General features: G+C 28.7%; 4 protein-coding genes across 5 annotated transcripts in view; all 4 read left to right on the plus strand.

Annotated features, from left to right (window-relative positions):
* Positions 1–9,807, plus strand: part of LOC127064672 (vesicle-associated membrane protein 2-like) — a 19,282-nt gene extending 9,475 nt beyond the window's left edge. The window contains exon 5 of the mRNA XM_050996077.1: positions 7,747–9,807. Within this exon, the coding sequence (XP_050852034.1) occupies positions 7,747–7,949 (203 nt within the window). The 3' untranslated portion in view covers positions 7,950–9,807. The remainder of the gene's footprint in view (positions 1–7,746) is intronic.
* Positions 9,808–11,867: 2,060 nt separating this feature from the next.
* Positions 11,868–13,439, plus strand: LOC127064674 (60S ribosomal protein L22-like). Its single transcript, XM_050996092.1, has 4 exons — positions 11,868–12,024; positions 12,281–12,421; positions 12,764–12,885; positions 12,962–13,439. Exons 1-4 carry the CDS (start codon positions 12,016–12,018, stop codon positions 13,107–13,109), a joined length of 420 nt encoding a protein of 139 aa, XP_050852049.1. The 5' UTR covers positions 11,868–12,015; the 3' UTR covers positions 13,110–13,439.
* Positions 13,440–13,809: 370 nt separating this feature from the next.
* LOC127064685 (gamma-aminobutyric acid receptor-associated protein) lies at positions 13,810–16,429 on the plus strand. Its single transcript, XM_050996128.1, has 3 exons — positions 13,810–14,410; positions 15,312–15,509; positions 15,653–16,429. The coding sequence occupies exons 1-3, from the start codon at positions 14,321–14,323 to the stop codon at positions 15,716–15,718; spliced, it is 354 nt and encodes a 117-aa protein (XP_050852085.1). The 5' UTR covers positions 13,810–14,320; the 3' UTR covers positions 15,719–16,429.
* A 136-nt stretch (positions 16,430–16,565) lies between these two features.
* LOC127064636 (putative ammonium transporter 3) lies at positions 16,566–19,026 on the plus strand. Of its 2 annotated transcripts, none has more exons than XM_050995987.1 (11): positions 16,566–16,789; positions 16,876–17,161; positions 17,220–17,377; positions 17,446–17,557; positions 17,638–17,843; positions 17,935–18,066; positions 18,146–18,241; positions 18,334–18,422; positions 18,504–18,593; positions 18,673–18,760; positions 18,856–19,026. In XM_050995987.1, the coding sequence occupies exons 1-11, from the start codon at positions 16,654–16,656 to the stop codon at positions 19,020–19,022; spliced, it is 1,560 nt and encodes a 519-aa protein (XP_050851944.1). In that variant the 5' UTR covers positions 16,566–16,653; the 3' UTR covers positions 19,023–19,026. The 2 variants fall into 2 exon arrangements, with proteins under 2 accessions (XP_050851944.1, XP_050851953.1); XM_050995996.1 differs by having other exon boundaries at positions 16,891–17,161.
* The last annotated feature ends 2 nt before the right edge of the window (positions 19,027–19,028 follow it).

Raw genomic sequence — 19,028 nt, forward strand, 5'->3', positions numbered from 1 at the left:
CTACTACTACTACTGCTACTGCTACTAGTACTACTACTGCTACTACTACTACTACTACTGCTATTATTACAAAAAAAAAATTAAATAAACAACAGTAACGATATCGACAACAACTCGAGAATATATAAGATTCACAGTTTTTCTTTAAATTTCTCACTCTGCTCTTCGTTACGGTAAGCTACGACTTTATTCTTGCACTTGGCATTATTCATTTTCTATTTTTCTCTCCAGTCTCTAAACGTTCTTCCCTCTATTCTCCTTTTTTTTCTCTTTTTCTTTCTTTCTTTCTCTCCTTTCTCTTTATATCTCTTTATCTATACAATTTTTAACAATTACTCTTTTTGTTTTGTAAGAGCATCGCGTACACTTAAAAAACGTTCCATAATATCATGTGTCAAATATTTTAAGAGGACAAAATAAAACATCTAATTTTCCGATTAAACCGAAAGTTTAACGATTTTTAGTTCTTCTTATGGAATATCCTATATCAGAGAAAAATTAAAAATCATTAAACTTTTGATTTAATCGAAAATCGGGTGTTTTATATAGTACTCTTAAAATATTTGACACATAAAATCATGAAACTTCTCTTAATAAATTTATTTTCTATTTCTCTTAGTAAATGAGATATATAATTGATCCTTAATTTATAATCAATTAGAATAACAAAATTATTTAAATATAATTTATGTATATAATGTATATTACATTTATATATATATATGTTTATGCTTTTTATGAATATAATATTATCTATTTCCTTCGGCATGCGAACTTTTTTATTTTCCTTTATTTATCTTCGATATGTTCAACAAATTTTCAACAAAATTTCTTCAGTGATGTAGATTAATGGTTACATCTTGATAAACATGTATTATATAATAGAATATATATATATATATATATATATATATATATATATATTCTATAAAGAAAGAACTAAAATATTCGTTCTATTGAAATCCAATGAACTTATCTGGGACGATCTTCTATGTATACTTCCTGCTTGTCATGTTTTCTGGAGCATGCATAGAACAAGCATATATGTATGTATATCGTGAGTGCTCTCGTTAAATTGTTAAGGAATATATAAGGAAAGAAAAAAAAATATAGCGCATGGTACTTTATTAGCAAGTATAAAATAGATAACTCTAACGTATATATATATATATATAAGTATATAAAAGTAGTTAAAACAACTTGGCATGCTTCACGAATATTAATATATATATATATATATATATATATATATATATATGTGTGATATTTTATCGAATGAATAAAATGAAAAAAAAAATTTGAATATAAAAGTGTCGCTTCTGTAAATCGATTTTGAAGGAAAATCGATCTACGGGATGAGCTATATACCTTTTGAAGTGATACGCATTAGTGAATATGACCCAGTTGCATGTGATTGGTTAGCACGGCTAACGAATGGCTTTATACGTTGGGACGATCTATACTTACGAACTCGAGTTATGAAATGATTCATCATCGTGGACAGAAGCAACGAGCTCGCTTGCTTAGTTTTTAAGTTCAACGAAGTTTGATCATTTCTATCGATCCACTCGACAATGGAAGTACGTGCCAAAATAAGAAGTAAAAATAAATATTATTTGCGTAATATAATAACCAGCAAGCGGGTTGTTAATCATTAATTACTCGAATTCAATAAGAAGAGAGAGAATAAATAAATACATAAATAAATTACAACAAAAATAAAAAAAAAATAAAACTAAAGAAATCTGCGATACTTCAGCGTCTGTCCACGACGACATTTGTCCGTTAACTGCATGCTACGTGAATGGCGAGAGTAAAAAATAGAAAATAAAAGAATATAAATAATAATAATAATAATAATAATAATAATAATAATAATAATAATAAATCGGACAAGAGCGAAAGATGCAAATACGAGAGAAGGAGAAAGACGAAAGTTTCGGCTAACTTTCTACAAAATCTTTAGAAAACAAAACGTTGTTATTCTTTTCAGCGAGCTTCACCGGCGGCAGCGACTCGCAAAACTGAACGCGCGAACGCAAGCAAAAGAAATATATAAAAAAAAAAATAGATAAGGAGAGAGAAAGAGAGAGAGAGCGAAAGAGAGAGAGAGAAAGAGACAGAGACAGATAGATAGACAGACAGAGAAGAGAGAATGGAAGAGAGAGAGAGAGAGAGAGAGAGAAGTGAAGAAGTGAGAAAGAAGAAAGAAAAGAAAGAGGAAGAGGAGAAAAAGAATAAAGAAGAAAGGAAAGAAAAGAAATGAAAAAGAAGATGACATAATTCAAGAAGAATGGAAAGGGCTGATGAAAAAAATGAAGAGAACAAATCGAGAAAGGATAGGAACGCACAAGGACAAGGATACAGAAAGGAAAAGGAGGATGATGGAGAAGCTAAAGAAGAAACAAACCGAAGTCGATTAAATAAGAAGAGAAAAAGAAGAGAGAGAGAAAGAGAGAGACAGATAATGGAAAAAAAATCTTCTATGAAGAAATACATCTCGATATTCGATATTTTTCGTCGTATAATAAAAAAACTTGGAACTTTATATTAACGGGGAAAAAAACGATAGCAAAACAAAATGAAAATGGTAGATCGATTGGATATGAAAATAATGAAGAAAGAGAAAAAGAAAGAGAGAGAGAGACAGAAATAAATTGTAGGAAAATGTTAATAGTCAAGCGTATCGGATAGTTTTTTGTGTTACCGTTTTTCTCTGCGATTTATATTACATATACATATACATATACATACATACGTACATACATACATACCTACGATCGGGGTAGCCGAACTCAATGATCTCGATGAAAATATAAATATATATCCTCAGTAAATAAAATGAACGAGGGTCGGTAAAATTTTGAATATGTTTCCTGCTATTTGTTATTCTCGAAATGTATATTTCCTAATCGGTCTCTTCTTGTCTTCTTGCCTACCGCTCATACGCGTAACATAACTGGTATAATAATAAATAATAATTAATAATAATAATAATAATAAACAACAATAATAATAATTATAATAATTATAATATCTGATACTTAATAATAATTTTAATAATAATAATTCGTTCAATTTTAGTGCGTAGAACGTCGCTACGATTTTCAAAAATATGACAAATCGATTCGCCGCGACGCATTGAAATTTATTATACGTGCTAAAAGATTTCGTTCTGGAAAAAAAGATAGGAAAAGAGAGAGAGGAAGAGAATACAGAGTAAAAAATAGTGAATGAGTGAGTGAGAAAGAGAAAGAAAAAGAGAGAGAGAGAGAGAGAGTGTGAGAATAATTCCATAACGCGATGTTTTGTTTATGTCTGAGCGTCCTCTTTTAGTTCTTGGAAGGTCTTCGATGAATTAGCCCATGCGAAAAATAAATGTTACCGTGTAAACAAGAGAGAAAAGAGAAAAAGAGAAAGAGAAAGAAAAAGAGTAAAGGGGGATGATCGTGAAAACATTTGTGCAAGCAACAATTATATACAGGGTGTTCGTTAAAACTAGATAAACGTCTCGCTTCGACGAAAGCAGAAAATATCACAAAACATACGTACAACGGACATACATACGTACATACATATATACATGCATACATACATACATACATCATACGTACGTACATATATACATATGTAATCGAAAGTGCTTAGTTGATATGCGTGTCTCTGAGTTACGTACACCGCGTGTACGTGTTATACATATATATATTTATACATAGATATATAGATACATATAATATACATACTATAATATGTGTGTTTATGTTGTATGTACTTACATACATAAATCTCGATGATATTCTCGCTTTCTATGTTATATCGAACTGTAAATAATGTCATTTGTCTTCATACGATTCGAGAGAGAGAGAAAGAAAGAGAGAGAGAGAGAGAGAGAAAGAGAGAGAGAGAGAGTATAGCAAACCATCATCAGTTTGAAAAGAAATATCAGGTGCATCTCTTTTATTTCTCTTTCACGCTTGCATTTTTCAAAATATTTGTAAAGTTCATTTATATAAAGAATATTTAGAAATTACAATTAGATTATGAGAATAAGAAAAAGAGAGACAGAAAAAGCGATAAAAGGGGCACATCTGCCTTCGTCGGAAAAATGTGGCATATCTTTCTCCAGCAGCCTGTGTACCATATTATATTATGAAAAATAATAAACAAAATAATTAACAAATGGGAAAAAAGTTAGTAGTAAGAGAAAAAGATAAAGAAAGAAAATTACGAACGAGAGAAAGAGTGTGATGTCTTATTATCGAAGTATGTAGATACATAAATAGTATCTATGTACATACATACATACATAAATACATAAAAGCAGTATACATACATACATACATACGTAGAGATATGATAAGACTTAGAAAGAAAAGAATTATTTACAGATCTTATGTATACATGTTAATAATAATAACAATAACAATAATAATATTAATAATATTAATAATAATAATAATAATAAATAATAATGATAATGATAATAATAATAATAATAATAATAATAGTAATAATAATAACAACAACAACAACAACAATAACAACAATAATAATAATAATAATAATTACAATGAAGATAACAATAACAATATTAATAATAATTGTTAATAAGAACGATATAAACGATTTAAATTAATGCGAACAGCAGTACAGGAGAAGCAGGTTCAAATTCGTCAATTTAAAACATTTAGAAAGACGAATTTGTTATTTAATGCCCCAAAATTATGTATGGCACGCATCGTTCTTCATTGACATTTAATCGATTCATCCGATAGATGTGCCCTTAAGTTAGAGACGATAATGCAAATCGAATAACACATGCATATATGCACATGTATATATTATTACAAATTAATGATACGTTGACGAGATCATTGAAATTAAAAAAAAAAAGATTTTGTCGAGAATCTATCTTCTTTTTTATATTGTTAATGGGCTCACAATAATTAGTTCTAATTTTCTTATTTCCTTGATATTTATTTCATTTTTTTTTCATATTATCGCCCATCATTTTTCTGAACTGATTTAGCAATAATTTCCCTTGCTACTTAAACGGACAATAGTTTATAAAAAATATTTAATTATGATGAGATACCTCTCTCTCTCTATCCATGTGTATATATATATATATATATATATATATACACACACACACATCGTGTAAAAAAAACACGTCCAAGAAAATCGTTTTTTTCATCAGTTTCTCGCTCGTAATCGACCTCCCCATTATAACATATACGATAACATTACGCGAACATATTACGAGCAAATCGAATAGGTTCAGTGAACGTGCGGGTGCCATTTTGAATCGGCCTTCTCATCTTGGAAATTTCTGACCAAGTTACAAAGTACATGTAAACATGAAAAAATCGCGAATAAAAAAAAATGTTTACATGTACTTTATAACTGAATCAGAGCCATACAAATTTATCTTAATAAGCTTTCTTGTTACTTCGATCAATCGCAAGATATTTAATCGGACGTCTATGGTCAGACACGGATTGATGTATATATATATTATATACACATATATAAACGTATAATGTTGATGTCGCGTGAAAAAAATGATGTTTTTTTTTTTTTTTTCTTAATAAGAACGAGATCGCAGCAATAAAAAAGTATCAAGACGAATGTAAAAAAAAATATACGATCCTGTACGATTGCATATGCAGGATCAGGGTGTGGGACCATAAATTGTTAAACGTAAAAAAGAAGTAATAAAAATACTATTTAAAAAGAAAACAAAAAAAATGAATAAATAAATTATTCGAGAAAGTTCGTTACGCGGGAATCAACCGATGTCGATTGACGCAAACGATCTTTAATTTTCTTTTTTCTTTTTCCTCGAAATCGTATAACAAAATGGCGCACGCCCTCACGAGCCTACATAATATGCATATATTTTAGCATTTAAACAAAATCTTCAATATGTTTCCGAAAAAAAAAAAAAACTATAAACATATACATATAATTATATGTCGTGCGGTATCAATCCTCGCATAATTATTTATTAATAACGTTTATGATCTAACGAATATACTGCTTTCAACATTGTACAGTATCGAATAAAAGTTACAGTGGCTAGTTAAAAATGACTATGCAGCTGAAAAATATGAGCCGTAATGTGATATTTGTGAGATTTTATAATCATTCTTTTCTTTTATTTTTCTTTTTTTTTTTCTTTTTTTTTTGCATAAAAATTTATTATACTTAATTTTGATCATGAATTCATAATAAGTTAAAAAGTTTTCTTCAGGTATGAGAAAAAAAATGTAAAAGAACAAACAAAAAAAGAAAAAGAAATACACTCATTACGTTGGATTTATTTTTATAAAATGATATATAATTACTCGAATCGAACACATAAAATTAGATAAAATTGAAATTTTTTATCTACGAGAATAATCATTATTTTGTAAATATTTGACATATATATACATATGTATGTACATCTTGGAATTCTATTAAAATTATTTACAGTTAGTATATTTATTAGTACAGTACGTCTACAAAGAAGAGGAGAGATCATTCTAAAGTTTATTATACATATATGTGTATGTATGTATATATATATATATATATATATATATATATATATATATATATATATATACACACACACACACATATATGTATACATACACACGCGTACACACACACACACATACAAATATATCTCTCGAATATAGGAGGTAAGAGTACCGTTTTTGCTCTTATATTGGCAATGTGCATGCAGCATCATTATCATAAATATTGTAAAGAATATTTATGTTTTTTCTTTTCCCTTTTTATTTTTCATTTTTTCTTAATTAATTAATTAATTAATTAATTATTACGACTTCAGAATTCATTATCAATGTTAACTAATTAAACGAATATCATATTTATAATACATCATATCAATTCATTTATATATGAGATATTATTATGATATTTTATGGAAAATAACAATGAAAAGAATACAACTTTTCAAAATGAAGTCGACACAATACGGATTATCTCTTTTTCCCCTTTTTTATATTTGATTTGCGTGTGTGCTTTCCTTGTTAATTGTGTATCTATTTGAATCTTTTACCGCAACATATACATATAATATATATATACATATATATATATACCTATTCTATTTTTTTTTATAATTTTCATCATTTCGTTTAGAAAACAAATAACTAGCTTTCAATGTAGCCCTTTAGTGTTATATTTTAAGTTTGAACGAAGTGTACAAGACTGAAAATGAAAATTTTTAAGAAATAGATCACAGTATAAATAACATTGTGATAAAAAAAAAAAAAAAAAAAAAAAAAAGAGAGAAACTAATATTATCCAACACTTTAGACAAAAAATTCTTTCATTTTCATTGGTATGTGTTGTGTGTGTTCCCTTTTGTTACCTATGTAATAACGTATGAAGTTAATATTACCTTCGAAAAAAAAAAAAAAACATCTTACGAGATGACCCCAATATTTTTTAACACAGGCTTATCTTTCTCTATATGTATATATACATATATATATATTTACACATACATACCTTCACGTACAATTACGATATACATGAAATCGATGATAACCCGTTCCACCTATGTGTCGCATATATTATATGTGTAAATAGGTACAATATATTAACGTCCCAATTGTTATCTCTTCTATCCTCGAATGCAAATTCATGTTGTGTAGAAAAAAATCTAGAATAGTGTTATAGACATAGACATTAGAATCGCATTAACAAATGGTTATAAATTTACAGCAAAATTCATGCCGGAGTCACCGCCACCAGCACCACCTGCGTACGCTTATCCACCAGCAGGAGTACCTCCCCCAGGTGCACCACCTGCAGGTGCTCCTGCCGCAGCACCAGGAGGTGCAGCTGCTCCAGGGGGTGGTTCTGCACCCCAAACCGCCGCTGCTGCCTTCGTTGGCTCCTTTAATGGTATACGCAGTACGATCTAAAGAAAAGCTGCTCCCTCCGTTATGATCTTTCAATTAAATTTAAATTAAATTGAATTAAAAAAAAAAAAAAAAGGAAAGAAAAAAATTAAATTAAAAGAAAAACAACCAACCAAAAATGATCCTCTAGATGTGATCGATCAATCGATCTGGACGATAAGAAAGGTAGAAATAAACGAAAACATGCGATGAGAGAAACGAATAATTAAAGATAAATCTTCTCGAACTTTTCCTCGATTTTATTTCTTTTCAACCTGCAAAAGATCATTACAATTCGCTTTTGCGAAATGAAGGAAATTAAAAAGAACAGAAAAGAAAAGAAGAAAAAAGAAAAGAGAGAAAAAATAGAAGAACAGAAAAGGAAGACAATTTCTATTTGAAATTGAAAACATCATCGTTTGTCCTTGAATTGCTCGATGGTCTCCTTAATTAAAGGAAATGAATATCGTTTGTGTTGGTAAAAAGGTTATATCTAATATACAATTATTTATACATATATATACATATATATACATATATACATGTGTGTACATATATATATATATATATATATAAATAATTTTATATATAATGTTAAGAGAAACGAGTACTATATAAATATAATGCGAAGGCTCGAGATGTGCTCTCTACGTATGTAGTTATTCCTATCCATATGCATACATCCGATCAAGGAATATGAGAGGAAACAGTACCTATACACATAATATTTTCCATTACGCAATCTACTTACGAGTAATCGTGAGATTGCGTATATTTCAATAATATATGTACATAAATGATTATTATTATTATTATTACAAATTGTCAGTGTAAGAATAAACGAATATAAGTATATTAATTTAACGAAATATTAAACGAAAGACACGTGTTAACGAAAAACACGTATATAACGAGGAAAATAATGAGCGAAGAGTGTTATTAGTGTTAAATTTATTATATCCTCCATTATTATATATATATATATATATGTATATATATATACATATATACATATATATAGCTATTATTGTAAACAAAGTACCTATACACGTTGTACCGTCATTGTCATCAGAGTTCGACATTTTTGAGCGTTCGAAAAAAAAAAAAAATAAACCACAGCAGTTTAGAAAAGTACGATGCACGTTTTACACGATTATATTTTCTTTTTATTTCTTAAAATTCTTTTATTATCACAAGCCTAACGAATATATACATATATATGTATCTATATATAATCTTGTTTTTTTTATGATCTATAATTTATAATAATCACGTTGTGCGATCATAAAAAATTTGCCTTAAGTATTACTATCTCGCATAGATCGGAAAAAAATATTATCAATTGCTTTCGCAAATCAAGTATCCGAGAACATCTTTGAAATAATACATAGCTCGAACATACTATGACAGATAATTGTACAGGATCGCGATAGATTTCTGTCGATAGATAGATTCATTATATTTATTTGATCGATACGAACTATTATTATTAGTTTCGTCGACACATTTCTACATGTATGATTCGCGCAAATGGAGATCTTGAAGCTCGAATAATTCAACGATCCTTATATCCAGTTTCATATTGGCCTAATTAAGCAGGTGCTTGAACGTACATAAAAAAAAAGAAAAAAAAGAAAACAACAACAACGCTGTTAATAAAATATCAAAGTGTCATATATATGGAGTTGTGATTATGATGACGCTATTAAATGATGTTACGATTTCAATGTGCTCTCCATATTGTATGGTTGTACACACACATACACACACATACCATATATGCGTATACATGTACAGAAAGCCTATTTATTGTTAGATGGTATTGCAAGGACGATCGTTTGATTCCTACATTTTCAGAATAAAAAAAGAAAAAAAAAGAAAAGGTTAGTAAGATATAATAATAATAATAATAATAACAATAATAATAATAATAATAATAATAATAATAATAATAACAATAAAAATAAAAATAAGAATAAGAATAAGAATAAGAATAATAAGAATAATAAGACACTCTAAGACACGTCGTGTTACGATTATGCCAAATTTTCGAAAATTCATGTCGAGTGACAGCGAAGCGATAGGCGGATAAAATCTTTCGTTTATTTATTCGCAAAATTTGTATCTATAGTTAAAACAAATTTTTTATCGAGATCTTTCTTTCGCTGACACGTACGATCATTCTTCTTCTAACAAATAACTTTTTCATTTCATGGAAAATGGAAAGAGTTTGAAAAATATCAAAATTATGATAGTTAATATTTTCGAAAATTCTGGCTAAAAAAATTTGCTTATTATACTATATTTACAAGAAAACAATCGCATTTGCATCCTCTTACACATACGCGCGTACGCAGACGCATATACACATACACCACACGCATCATATCATATCACATCACATTGCATTATTTTATCACGTTACCCTACTTTTATTCTAATCTTATTATGGTTTAAGCACACGGTGTGTATGGTTACACACACACACGTATAGCGATAAAAAGAAAAAAAAAGGAAAGAAAAAGAAACCAATAAAATAACAGATTTGTAAGTATAGTTAGAATAATTACGTAAGACGAACTCCAAAAAAAAAACTTAGGCAGATTAACGGATTATTGTGTATAATTAATAGAATTATCATCGCAATATCTATTGAGTTACATGCAACACAAATCTGCGTTGATCTAGCCATATTTTGACGTAGATGTTATTGTACCTTAGGCTTAAATAAAGTTATGGGGAAGATTAATGTACAAATGATAAAATCTAAATTTTTCCATTTATCCTCTGTCACGTTTGTGAACATACAATAATTGATAATTTTACAGCAATGGATTGGATATTTGTTGATTAACAAAAAAAGTTAAACAAAAAATCATTTATTAAATTCTATTAGTTAAAACTCTATCATTTAAAACTAATTTTATTTTAGACTATACTTCCATTCAATAACTTGTTACATCAAATTATATTAAATTCAAAAGTAATGATTGTTAATAAAGATTGACGAAAAACTCCAAAATAAAAAAAGAAAAAAGAAAGTGAATATCTTAAATTATGTTAATAAAAAAAAAACAGCGGAAATTTTCAAGTCGGCTTAAGAAAAAAATACAAATTTTTAATTGTAAAATTAAAAACACTTGTAAATCGGAAGACAGAACTTATTTCTTGCTAGCAAAAATATTTTACTTTTTATATCGTAAATTTTAGAAAACGAAGATAACAATTATTTAAAAAATTTTGTCAAAAGAAATCATTGAGAAAAAAGTTAATTGTTATTTAAATCGAAATCATTAGTCATTAAATTTTATAGAAATTTGTTGAAAAATGAAATTATTAAAAAATATTAAGATTTACCTATTTTGGTTATGATTAACCATTATAAATGACTAAAATTTTTTGGATGACTGGTAACCATTATCAATGACAAAAATTATTTTTGATTACGAATAATCATTATTAACAATAGAAATTGTTTTTGATTATGAATAACCATTATCGATAATTATTTTTTTGTTATCGATAAACATTATCAGTGACAGGAGTTTCATATTGGTTATGAATAACCAATATTGATGGCGGAACTTTTTATTGATTACCAGTAACCAATATTGATAATTAAAGTTTTATTTTTATTATTTTCGATTACCATCAATTTTTTTTTTTATTAATGTTATTAATCATTAATATCAAAAAAGTAATTCTCACCCGTAATTCCAATAATTTGCAGTAGTCAAAAAAGTTGTAGTTGTTTATAATGGTTATTCATAACCAACATCATTTAAAAAAAGATATCTATTTTTATACCATACCTTTTAAAATTTCAATTATAACAATTATGATCTCTGGTAAATTCGACATGTTTTCTTCCACACTTTCTAAATACCTGACTAACAAGAACTTTCGTATTTCCCAATATGTCGCCTATTTACCAACTACTTATCATTAAAAATAACTATTTACAATGCTAGTAACCAAATAAATATTCACATTTAGATGTCGCGTCGGGAATTGGTAGCACTGATTACTACGTATTGAATGGTGTCGCCGCGAAGCGGACAATTCTTTCAGTTTTCCATAAGTCGTAAATATGGCTCTGGTAAGTACCGTCTTGTAAAAAATAATAAATATTAAGAGAAAATATCCTAACTTGTGATAAAACTTTAATTACAAGCTAAAAACTTTAATTACGCTTTCACATCGTATGATAATGAATGTTGATTTTTTAGAAAGATGGTCCAGATAAAAATAGATTATGTTTGGCGGCGAAGACATTTTGACGGCTTTGTCACATGTTATTTTAGATGATTTTAAGTTATAAATGAATTCTTTTTTATTTAATTTGTTTTTTGCAGACTGTAGCAAAGAAAACCAAAGGCTCAAGTAGCAAAAAGCAAGCCCTTCGTGGCAAGGGCCAAAAGAAGAAAGTGTCGCTCAAGTTTACGATCGACTGCACACATCCTGTGGAGGATAATATTATGGATGTAGCTAATTTTGTAAGTTCTTATAACAATGATTTATATGCTCTATCTATAGTTTCTACAAATCATATCGTTATTTGATCAACAAACATTTTGATCGCTATAACTTCAACTGCAACATTCTAACCTTTCATAGCTTTATAGAGTCATGTATCATAATTTCACAATATTATTTTAATACTGACATATGTTGTTATTATCTTAATATTGTAATTATAATATGTTTACTATTTGTTCCATCTGTATATTAATGATTGTACATTCACATATATAATATTTTTTCTTCGATATGGTTTAGTTTTAATCTTTATGTTTGGCAAAGAAGTTTTTAATCCATTACAAATTTTTGATTTACAGGAAAAATACCTTCAAGAAAGAATAAAAGTTAGCGGGAAAACAAACAATTTTGGAAACAATGTTACCATTGAACGTAACAAAATGAAACTTTCTGTTAACAGTGATATTGATTTTTCTAAACGGTATGTATTATGTAGAAACGTTGCGATATACAATATATAGCTAGTTACACTGACTGGACAAATTTTTTTCATGCAGATATCTCAAATACTTGACAAAGAAATATTTGAAGAAGAATAAATTGCGTGATTGGTTACGTGTAGTGTCACAAGATAAAGAGACCTATGAGTTACGATACTTCCAGATTAACAGTCAGGAAGACGATGACGAGGAGGACGCGGAGTAAAATTTTATTTTACAAACTATTACAGAAAAATCTGTACATATTTCTAAAAATAAAATCGTAAAAAAATTCTAAGTTTTAAATAAATTAGAATATACATATACATTAGTCATTAATAAACTTAGATTTAAAAAGGTTCAAGAAATTATATTAGCATAAATCAAATTAGATAAATTTTATTTTTAAATTTATAACCAAAATGTTATAAAGAAAACATTTTATATATATGCATATATTATATTGCAACATCTTTGAGGAAATCCGGAAAGGACGAATACTGTAAACTATGTATATATGTGAGTAGAAACTTATAAAACCGTGTGTGTCACGTGATACGTTGTGACAAATGGAAACCCTCCATTCGGTGTTTACAACGAACAGGAGCGACTTAATATAAGGTAGTATAGTGCCCGAATAATACCACAGTCAATAATATACAACGAAGTATAATAAACATTTGCATATATATATATATTTATTTATTTATATTTGTATATAAAACAAAGTGAAGAAAAATTTGCAACGCAGATGAAAAATCATCTTTAACAATCATCTTGATAAATTATATATATATACATATATTTATGATACTACATTGTATATAAAAAAGATCTAAAGTATATTCTTTAGGTAAAGGCGAAGTGGATGTGTATGTCGACCCTGGTTTATCCGCTTGTTCATCTACGATCTTCCTATCGTTGATTCGTATTCGGTAACACGTAAAACGTGACTCTGCCAATTAGAAAGATATCGTTCGGAGATACGGTCGTACGTTAAAGCGCATTGTAAGATCATTTTTTCGTATTAAATTGTCGAGTATTATTAACGTAGTAAAGAGTTGCGCATTAAGACGTAGCCTAAGTGACACATTGCGATTGTTGTGACAGAAGCGTTGAGAAAGTTGTTCGTTTCATCGTCTTTCTCTCTCTTTCTCTCTCTCTCTCTCTCTCCCCTCCCTTACCCTCTCTCTTTCTCCTTTCTCCTTCTCTAACAGTCTCCTTTTTTCAGTCGATTGAAAAGTCAACAAAAAATTGATATTTCGCGCATTGACGTGTAAAAAGGAAGTATTAGACGGAAAAGTATATACATACATACATACATACGTACATATCCATAGACGAAGGAAGGAGGAAGAACGACAGAGGAGAAAGAAGGAAGAAGAAAGTCGCTGTGTCAGAGGCTTTGCGTCTCGTGCCATTCGCACGAGAGAAACGATGAAGTTTGAATACAAGGAGGGGCATCCTTTCGAGAAGAGAAAGGCTGAGGGTGAAAAGATACGACGAAAGTATCCGGACAGGGTGCCTGTAAGTACATATATATCTAAATCAAATGGTCGGACAAAAATTACGTTTTACTGCCAATTTAAAGAAAGACAGACAGATAGAGAGAGAGAGAGAGAGAGCTTGTCGAACGTATGCGAAGAGATAAACGAATTGACACGATAACTCTGTCTTCGTTTTTCCCCTTTTATTTCATTATTCTCTATCTTTTTTTTTCTATTCCCGTTTACCTTTCTTTCTATCTTTCTCTCTCCCTTTTTTTTCTCTCTCTTTTTCTCTTATTCACTCTCTTTGTCCTCAAATGTTTCAAAATTAGCGACGTTAAATACCTTCGATCTTTTTTCTTTTTCTACGATTTTTCCTCTTTTTTCAAGGTCGTTCTATTGCGTCGTAAAAGTATTTTTTTTTATATCTCAAAGAATTCATTTCTTTTTTCTTTTTCCCACCCTCTTGTTTTTCTTTTTTCCTTTTGCTTTTTCCTTTCATTTTCTTGTTAATCAATATTAGGTTGATAAAATTAAGAATGGTTTACCATCCAGACAACCTATGATTATCCAAGTTCTATCGATCCTACGTTACGCTTAATGCTGCGAACTTCTTGTCGATTCGTAATAAGGAAAGATCAAGAAGTTTTTTTTTCTCGTTTCAATTGCTTTCTATAAAAATTCTTTTTTGTTTTTATTTTTGTTTGTTTATTTATTTATTTATTTGTTCTTTTTTGGAATTTATTTTACTGCAAGTGTATGAGGAAATACTTAAAAATTTCTTATCGGAGGGTCGTTAATTATATTTCTTGACATATAATTATTGAATTATTCTGAATTCGGGCAACTTGCCAAGGATAGAAATGAATTAGAACAAAGAAAAAAATAATAATACCTTGAGTTTTGTTGACTAATAGTTTACATAGTAAATATGATGACAGGTGATCGTTGAAAAGGCACCTAAAGCCAAAATTAGTGATCTGGATAAACAAAAATATCTTGTACCATCTGACCTGACTGTTGGACAATTTTACTTTCTAATCCGCAAGAGGATTCACCTTCGCCCAGAGGATGCTTTGTTCTTCTTTGTTAACAATATCATTCCTCCTACAAGCGCAACCATGGGATCTCTATACGCGGTAAAAAATAATAATAGTTTATATAGCTTTGAAACAGATTGCTTAGGGATTTAATTTATTTTTTATTGAAATAATGATATATACAATAAGTATAGTAACTTTAATGAAATAAGTTTAATAGCAGTTTTAAAATTGTTTATCAGGAACATCATGAGGAGGACTTCTTCCTATACATAGCTTACAGCGATGAAAATGTGTATGGGCACTAAGTAATTGGAATGTTGGTAAATGCCAAAAAATTAAAAAAAAAGAAAAAACGAAAAAAAAAGAAGTCAACAGCAAAGAATCTATCATCTACAATGTAGTCCTCATAGACGCTTTTAAAAGTGTAACCAAATTGACAGCCCTCAATAATCTGATGTTTAAAATTTTAGCGCTGCACTTTAATCTTGCTTCTTTAAAAAAATTTGATGTGATTGTCTAATGAAAATGAAAATGTTTTACTTCTTAATTTCAACATTTATCATTGACATCGATTACAAAATTATAAAACTAAAATACCAAAAAAATATATCAGCGCTAATCATTTGATCACTCATATTATGTCGTGTGATTTTAAAAAATTAGGAAATAATCATAGAAAAGAAATATTCTTTATATTAAGTTTATTGATTCTTTTTATAATTATTGATGTTTTTAGTGCACATTAACAATCATGTAAAAATTGAATTTAACAAGATAGAAATAATCTTGTATGATTTATTTTAAAAATCTTTTCAAAACAAAATATTTAAACTGGCTATGTGATATAATTTTCTTGTATTTAGGCTAGTATTATTGTATTTACATGATTTGATGTTATTTCAGTTAATAAAGAAGAGAAAGAAATTACTATCTATATGGTAAGGTGGAAAATTTTATGTAACGGCTGGATGTGGGCCAATAAAAAAAGATTAAAAAAGATTGATTTGAAAACTCAATAGGTTTTATGACCATGCTCTTTGAATGCATTTATCTCATTTCCTGTTTCCATTCTAGTTCAAACATGCAACTGTAGTTAGGGACATCTTATTAATATTTAACCTGTTTGTCCATACCTTTTGAATTTTTAACTTGTTTTTCCTGAAGGCATTCTACTTTGTTGTTTCTTCAGAAGTGAAAAGAAGTCTTTCTCCTTGTACATTGAAATAAACCTTTTTAAGATATGGAAGAAGATAATTATGAACGCAATATTACTAACAGTACTATTTATATATATACAAGTTCAATTTACAATCTTACTCAGGAAGATAGTAATTGGATAGTTACCAGTTCTTTTATCATTTTCACTATGCAAACAGGTAAATCATTATCGTATTTTAAAGTTATAATATAGAGCTAATATAAGATAGAAGCATGTATAATTACAACAAATAAATTGATGTAGGTTTTGGTATGTTAGAATCAGGATGTGTTTCTCTAAAAAATGAAGTCAATATAATGATGAAAAATGTGGTAGACATAGTTCTTGGTGGATTAACTTATTGGATATTTGGATTTGGCATGAGTTTTGGTGTAAATAAACCCACTAATTTTTTTATTGGTAGTGGAGGTTTATTAATTGATCCACCTGTAGGTAGTGAACTTATGGGTCCTATTTGTGCTGCATTTTTATTTCAATTAAGCTTTGCTACAACATCTACAACTATTGTTAGTGGTGCAATGGCTGAAAGGTATGTCTAATATTTAATACAAATTATAATACAAACGTAATTATGTACTTATTTACAGATGTAATTTTAAAGCTTATTGCCTTTTCTCATTTTTAAATACAATCGTATATTGTATACCAGCAGGGTGGGTATGGGGTGATCATGGATTTCTAAAATCTTTGGGTGTAGTTGATATAGCTGGATCAGGGCCAGTACATCTTGTTGGTGGAGTTTCAGGTAAAATATATTATATAATTGAACAAATATAGAAGATTAATAAATGCTATAGCATTATATAAATATAGCTCTTGCATGTGCCATAATGCTTGGACCAAGATTAGGCAGATATGACTCTGGAATAGAACCTTTACCTTTGGGCTGTCCTGTAAATGCTATAATGGGGTTGTTTGTACTATGGTAATAATAAGCATTGATCTACATCTATAATTTTCAAATGGCTTTGTATAAAACGTGGTGCATAATATTTATTATATTAGGTGGGGATGGCTAGCATTTAATAGTGGTAGTACATATGGTGTAAGTGGTCAACGTTGGCAATATGCCGCAAGAGCAGCTGTTTCTACAATGATGGGAAGTATAGGTGGTGGTTTAGTTGGCCTTGGATTTAGTTTGACTAATCCAAATGGGATTGATATCTTGAGTCAAATAAATGGAATTCTGGGTGCATTGGTTGCCATTACAGGTTGGAAAAAACAATATATGAACATATAGGAGTATTGAGTTAGCAAAGTATTGAGAATAACAAATTCTTAATTTTCGTATCTTATTAATAGGTGGATGTTTTTTGTATTGTGCTTGGGAATCGATAATAATAGGGATGATAGGTGGATTTATTACTTGTTTTATAATGCCAATGTTAGATAAAATACATATTGATGATCCTGTTGGAGCATCTGCTACACACGGTACGTTTATGTTAATGACAAAAATTGCACAATAGCACTGCATTTTATCTATTTTATATTATTAAGATATTTATATTAGGAGCAAGTGGAATATGGGGTGTCATAGCTATTGGTTTGTTTGCTGATAATCCATATCCTCTAGACACTACCAGTGGTAGAAGTGGTTTATTCAAGGGTTTGTATGGCATATATATTTGTTATGAAATTTTTTGTGAATATTAAAAAAAAAGAGAAAGAAATTAAGTAAATAAACAAATTTTTATTTAGGTGGAGGTTGGTATTTGTTAGGTGTACAGAGTTTATCTGTATTATGTTTAGCTAGTTGGAGTTTTATTTCTTCCATAATATTACTGTGGGTAAGATATGAAAAAATGAACGATTTAGATTCAGTTAGCTATTTTTATTCAGATTAGATTTAGATAAAACGTATATTTCAGTTAATTGATAAAATCTTACCAATAAGAATGAAAGAGGATGAAGAATTACTTGGTGCTGATTTAGTAGAACACAGAATACGACACGTACAGGTTTGCTTCTATGAGACAAATAATGAGCACATAATATTTAAAGTTATTAATATTTTATATTACATGTGCATATTTTTAGATTGGAGTGAGCAGAGCAATGTCTGCTTTTGATTCTTCTACATTAGTTGATACTTTAAATAAGGTGCACCCTGTGGGAATAAATCCAGGTAAATAAAAAGTACAAAATGAAAACAAATATATATAATTGATCATATACATATTTCATATTTATTTCTCTTGTATATATTATTATTTACAATAGGTCATGATTTATACATCTCAAAAAACAAACGTAAGAGATATGGAAATTTGATAAATATTAATAATTTACGTATAAAAAAAAAATCTTCGATTTCTTCACCAGTACATGCAATAACAAACTCTGCGACATCTATAAAAAATATACCACACTTGGCATGGATTGATTAAAAAACA

The sequence above is a fragment of the Vespula vulgaris genome, chromosome 1 (genome assembly GCF_905475345.1).
Source record: "Vespula vulgaris chromosome 1, iyVesVulg1.1, whole genome shotgun sequence".
NCBI classification, from domain to species: Eukaryota; Metazoa; Arthropoda; class Insecta; order Hymenoptera; family Vespidae; genus Vespula; species Vespula vulgaris.